Source organism: Limulus polyphemus, unplaced genomic scaffold, assembly GCF_000517525.1.
Source record: "Limulus polyphemus unplaced genomic scaffold, Limulus_polyphemus-2.1.2 Scaffold4449, whole genome shotgun sequence".
Classification (NCBI taxonomy): Eukaryota; Metazoa; Arthropoda; class Merostomata; order Xiphosura; family Limulidae; genus Limulus; species Limulus polyphemus.
Genome location: NW_013670059.1, coordinates 37,171 through 43,839, shown reverse-complemented (window position 1 = coordinate 43,839; position 6,669 = coordinate 37,171). Strand labels below are relative to the sequence as shown.

The 6,669-nt window shown below is 32.5% G+C and overlaps 1 protein-coding gene across 7 annotated transcripts in view; it reads right to left on the bottom strand.

Moving 5' to 3' along the window:
- The window catches only part of LOC106471162 (lysophospholipid acyltransferase 2-like), a 36,647-nt gene that overhangs the window by 5,484 nt on the left and 24,494 nt on the right, over nt 1–6,669 (bottom strand). For 5 of the 7 annotated variants that reach the window (XR_002613207.1, XM_013931750.2, XM_022399780.1 and 2 more), the window contains exons 9-12: nt 5,130–5,231; nt 4,420–4,523; nt 2,248–2,445; nt 148–299 (exon numbers count right to left, since the gene is read on the bottom strand). Coding sequence is in view for 6 of the 7 variants with exons in the window: in XM_013931750.2 (XP_013787204.1) it covers nt 148–299; nt 2,248–2,445; nt 4,420–4,523; nt 5,130–5,231 (556 nt within the window). In the remaining variant the exon portion in view is untranslated. The remainder of the gene's footprint in view (nt 1–147; nt 300–2,247; nt 2,446–4,419; nt 4,524–5,129; nt 5,232–6,669) is intronic. The other 2 variants (XM_022399782.1, XM_022399778.1) reach the window with 2 other exon arrangements.

The following is a 6,669-nucleotide window of genomic DNA, read 5'->3' as shown; positions in this document are numbered from 1 at the left end:
ATATATATAAGTTACAAATGCTCCAAAATTACCAACTTGTGAAAAAGTTTAAAGAAGTTATAACTACTCCTACATTAACATCTTAATAAAGCTTTTTAAGCAAACAGCTACTCGAAGGTTAACATTTTAATGCTAAGTAAAACTCACCAATAAACTTGTAAAGAAGCATAAAACTCCACAATAACAAAAGGGAAAACTATGTATGCTAAGCCTACTTTGGTAGAAAGGCACGTAATGATATCATATACAAAAGCCATCTGCCGGCTCGATTGAAAATATGGACGAATACTTCGCCGCACCTGAGTAAAAGAAAATAAAATAATAGAAGGATTTTGTATACTAAGGAAAATAAATATCTGTAATACCATGATATAAATATAATTTATAATATTAAAGAAAATTAAGTTTTAATGTTAATGCTTTAACTAAAACATTTAGCCATCTGATCACGCAAGTCTTGATAGCCAACTTACAAATAAGGTATGAATTGATTAGTTAACAAAATCTCCTGCCATCTGATCACGCAAGTCTTGATAGCCAACTTACAAATAAGGTATGAATTGATTAGTTAACAAAATCTCCTGCTATCTCATCACACGAGTCTTGACAGCCAACTCACAAAAAGGTATGAATTGAGTATTTAGCAAATCTCCTGCTATCTGATCACACGAGTCTTGACAGCCAACTACAAATAAGGTATGAATTGAGTATTTAGCAAAATCTCCTATCTGATCATACAAGTCTTGACAACCAACTTACAAATAAGGTATGAATTGAGTATTTAGCAAAATTTCCTATCTGATCATACAAGTCTTGACAGCCAACTTACAAATAAGATATGAATTGATTAGTTAAGAAAACCTCCTACCATCTGATCATACAAGATTTGATAGACAGTTCATAAATAAGGTATGAATTGATTAGTTAACAAAATCTCCTACCATCTGATCATACAAGATTTTATAGCTGCTATAATACCTAGATATTCATCTATTTTATGGGAATAAGTTTTAATGCTGCTGAAGAAGAAATTCCTGTGCAAGTATCAAAGTGCAACACAAAAAGAATAGAAGGGTGACACAACCTTCCTGTACAGCAACTCCCCCCTATGCACTTGCACTCGAGATAATGTCATTCTTAGACGAGGCAAGAAGAAAAGGTGCATCAGAGATGGAGAGGATAGGTGAGTGTCTATCAGAAATACAGTTTCAGATTACAGAAATGTTAACTTCCAAGAGCATACCTCACCTCTGCACATAGAATTACTAGAATCCTAAGTTGAATTGGCAGAGAGGCCAGTGTAAATGTTAAACCAAGATAAGCTCTCTTCAGAAAGCTCTCAAAGGGAAGGACTGTGGAATGTGACACCCAATGGCAGGGGCACACCGTTGGAAGACTGCATCTTGTCTTGACCAGGGTATATTCTTTGTCCAGAATGAAAGGGGTGGGAAAGGCAAATGAGCCTGAAGTATCACAGGGATGGGTGGAATGAAATACAAAACCTTCAGTTGATTTACTTAGGTAATTCTATGTACGAGATACAAAACCTTCAGTTGATTTACTTAGGTAATTCTATGTACGAGATACAAAACCTTCAGTTGATTTACTTAGGTAATTCTATGTACGGAAATACAAAACCTTCAGTTGATTTACTTAGGTAATTTTATGTACGAGATATAAAACCTTCAGTTGATTTACTTAGGTTATTTTATGTACGAGATATAAAATCTTCAGTTGATTTACTCAGGTAATTCTATGTACGAGATACAAAACCTTCAGTTGATTTACTTAGGTTATTTTATGTACGAGATACAAAATCTTCAGTTGATTTACTTAGGTTATTTTATGTACGAGATACAAAATCTTCAGTTGATTTACTTAGGTTATTTTATGTACGAGATACAAAATCTTCAGTTGATTTACTTAGGTAATTTATGTATGGTACACAAAATAGTCAAACCAATTAGGACTTATAAGATACAAAATAACAACTAATACCTTATTTTAGGGATTTAGCAAACAGTTCACCTGGTTGAATCCTAACATAAACCATTTCCTTTAGGACTTTACGGATTATCTAATATTTTAATTTTAATACAGATGTAAAGAAGTTTTTTTTTGTATCTTGTGCAAATGTCATTAGTTAATAAACTTTTACAAGTGTGTCCTTGGAAAACAGGATAATAATAATAATTTCATTAAACTGAGAAGAAACTTCATACTGATGCAACAAAATTAAATACTTACAGATCGTGCAGCCATGGTAAAGAGGGCACCTCCAAAAAATGTGAAATAGTAGCCAGGATAAAACCCATGCCACAAGGCTGACAAAAGAAAAGTTAGCAGAGTCTTGTGAGTTGGGGCTCTGTCATAAACAATCATCTTCAGCCACTGCTGTGTAGATTTGTTCCACGTTTTCACAGTATCTCGGACATTTAATGATAACTAAAAGTAGGAAAGCACTCAAAATTCACCATCTTCATGATACTACATCTTTATTCAACTTTCCTTACACTATTTATAAACTTTACATAAAATGACATTAGGATAACTATTACAACAGTTATCCAAAGCTCTGCATTTTAAATTATTCTTCTCAGTTTAACTCCTTAGGACATTAATCTAAGTGTGCAAGGATTTTTATATCATACTCCTTGAGAAAGTTGTATAAGCATACAAGGATATTACACCTTTTTTTCAAAGACACAAAATCACAATTTTTAATTAAGTAGTTTTACTTAAACTTTGTTCAAAATTAAAAATAATTTTCTTCATTTCAATTTTGATTAAGTTTCATTTGCATAATTTCTAAATCTCCAAGATAAATATCAAACGTTTTTGTTTCACTAAATTATATAATCTTATCTGCTATTTTCTCTACCTTAGCTCTATGTTCATTGAGTAAAATTGACCAAACGCGTAACCACCATAAAAAAAAAAGTGAAATGAGTAGTACTGTTCTATTCTTTTTAGTATTGGCCACAAAGTTCCAAGGTACTTCTCCTGAGAGTTTCTACTTCTAACCTTTTCACATCTATATCCTATGTTTATTTTATTATTAGTGGCTGAAGTAGAAACCTGCCAAACATAAAGCAATGAATCACAGCTCCTGCCATTACACTGTTGACAGTAAACAAACACGTGCAGCACAATAAGTCAAAGGTTCCCACAGAGTTTATCGTAATCTTGGCTCTGAGAACACATTGTGAAAAAATTTATTGGCTTGTTTACAGTACCGTGGATGCAAGTAAAATTATCTAAAGTAATAAAAGTGTATATGAAATGGCTCTGTATAAAGTCCAAGCTGATCTAATCATAAGTATTTGGATGTTAGTTATCCTCCTAAGGTGTACATTTATGAACATCTATATATATTATTACTATTTAGTAATAAAGGCTTTATTTTTAGTTATTTTCCTTAAAACATAGAACAATAAATAAATAAAAAAAATATAGAACACAATGATTTTTAATACTTGTAACATTACAAAATTGATTTTGTTGTACTTGTAAAGCCTTGTTCATTCTCTCCAGTATAGGAGGTAGATACATTAATTTTTGTAGATTTCAAAGATAAAGAATTATTGAATTACTATACTGGTACACATAAAAACACTAATTTATCTGGCTTTATAACTAAGCTATATGTGGGTTAAAAAATCTCATTTCTGTTCAGAGCAATGACTTAGTCAACAGACTCCAACATTTTTAGTAAAACTATGGCTTCCCCATTCAAGCCAATTATAAATAACTGTCAGATTTATGTAGTTTGGAATGTGCTATTTCTATTGGTTATAAACACGTACTAAATAAAAGTAGTTATGAATAGACAAGAGTCAAAAGGCTACACTGGAGGTTTGATAAATATACTGATATCTCAGCAAAACAAAAGGAGTGTGGGGGTTCTTATTTTATATTCTAACTTGCCAGTGTCTGAACTTTGAATTTCTAATTTGTTAACCACTATAGATGTTGTATGATAGGTGTAATAAAATATAAACTGAGCAATAAGACAAGAGGACATGCCATGTGACACAAACACACACAAAAAAAGGGTCATTTAACATTTCGTTTTTAATTTGATTTTGAATTTATAAACTATGTTTTGATACCAATTTTAATGATATATGTACATTGATAATAAAGTTGTTTAATGAAATTTAGAAAAGAGCTTTAAAACATCATGACATGTTCTCTTTGACTTCTCTGTAGTGAGTGGGTTAATTAATTCCACTAATTATTACTGGGGTTTCCTATGTATTTTATAAAGAAAATGAGTGATTTCAGCCTCTTTGGTGGTTAGCTCCTAACACTGAATCTGAAATAAACGTTGCTCAATATTATGCAATACATAGACCTCACGAGTCAGTAATTTAATAGTTAAAAGATATGTTGCTTAGCAGATGCTTTCATGCTTACCTCAAACTTTAAGATATCGATGTTTGACACAAGATCCCACTTTGGTTTACCATCAGTTGTAAATCCATTAAATCCAAGACCAGAAGCATTAGCAACAGCTTCTCCTATGAGATTTAAGAAAACAAATATATATACATGAAATTTGGATATGTTGCCTACAATACAACTTGTTCTTAGAATTTACTGATGTTGATCACTATCCAATACATTAACAAGTGTTTAATAAACCTGGCATTAGTTGTAGAAAAAAGAAAAGAAAAGTTATATAACACTTATAATATTAGCAAGTATCCACTGATCCTAGTATATAATGTATTACAAGTTCAATAAGTAACACGCTTTACACTATTAAATCAGTAAGAACACTCATCATATTAGCAAGTGTCCACTGATCCTAGTATATAATGTATTACAAGTACAATAAGTAACAAGCTTTACACTATTAAATCAGTAAGAACACTCATCATATTAGGTAATACATTATATACTAGGATCAGTGGATACTTGATGTTCAATAAGTAACAAGCTTTACACTATTAAATCAGTAAGAACACTCATCATATTAGTAAGTGTCCACTGATCCTAGTATCTAATGTATTACATGTACAATAAGTAACAAGCTTTACACTATTAAATCAGTAAGAACACTCATCATATTAGTAAGTGTCCACTGATCCTAGTATATAATGTATTACAAGTACAATAAATACCTAAAAGCCATGCGTGATAGTACTTGCACCGAGCAAATGATGTACAAATAACGAGGTAAAGCAACTGCCCATACCAAGATGTCTCATATAAGTACTTTGGATCTAGGAAAAGAGTAACAGATTTAAAGACAGAATATGTTTCCTGAACTCATGTTTAAAGACAAAACAATAAGAGTAAAACAGTTTCTTAAACCTATGTATAAATATAGTGGTAAGAGTAGTACAGAGACATCTCAAAAGTAAATAGACACCATGATGTTTATTCAATAGTCATTTAATTAAGAAAGGCATCCAATGGCCAAGTCAGTCACCTGATATGAACCCCATCGAGCATGTCTGGGTCATACTTGCTCGAGCAGTGAGATGAAGTTCTAGAAGACCAGCGTTCCATGGAGAGCTACTTGATGTTTTGTGTGCAGCCTGGGTTAAGATCCTACAGGAGAAAATTGCAGAACTCATCGATTCCATGCCAGAACGAGTCAAAGCACTGAAAAATGCTAGTGGCAAATCGGCTAAGTACTGATGCACACTTGTAAACATTTTTGTCAAGTTGATAATGCGAGATAAATGACTATTGAAAAAAATCATGGCGTCTATTTACTTTTGAGATGTCTCTGTACAATCTCTGTATATAAATATAGTGGTAAGAGCAGTACAATCTCCTAAATTTGTATATAAATATAGTGGTGAGAGTAACAGTCTCCTAAACCTGTGTATAAATATAGTGGTAAGAGTAGTACAATCTCCTAAATTTGTATATAAATATAGTGGTGAGAGTAACAGTCTCCTAAACCTGTGTATAAATATAGTGGTAAGAGTAGTACAATCTCCTAAATTTGTATATAAATATAGTGGTGAGAGTAACAGTCTCCTAAACCTATATATAAATATGATACAGTAAGAGTAGCATTCTCCTAGACTTGTGTGTAAATAAATATAAGATAGAAAGAACAGTAATTTCTCCTAAATTCCTGTTTATATAAAAGATAGTAAGAGTAGCACAGTAGGTGTGCAGTTAATAATGTGAAGTAACGGCAGTAGTTGTGTAGTTAATAATGTGAAGTAACGGCAGTAGGTGTGCAGTTAATAATGTGAGGTAACGGCAGTAGGTGTGTAGTTAATAATGTGAAGTAACGGCAGTAGGTGTGCAGTTAATAATGTGAAGTAATGGCAGTAGGTGTGCAGTTAATAATGTGAAGTAACGGCAGTAGGTGTGCAGTTAATAAAGTGAAGTAACGGCAGTAGGTGTGCAGTTAATAAAGTGAAGTAACGGCAGTAGGTGTGCAGTTAATAAAGTGAAGTAATGGCAGTAGGTGTGCAGTTAATAAAGTGAAGTAATGGCAGTAGGTGTGCAGTTAATAATGTGAAGTAATGGCAGTAGGTGTGCAGTTAATAATGTGAGGTAACAGCAGTAGTTGTGTAGTTAATGTGAGGTAACGGCAGTAGGTGTGCAGTTAATAATGTGAGGTAACGGCAGTAGGTGTGCAGTTAATAATGTGAAGTAACGACAGTAGTTGTGTAGTTAATAATGTGAGGTAAC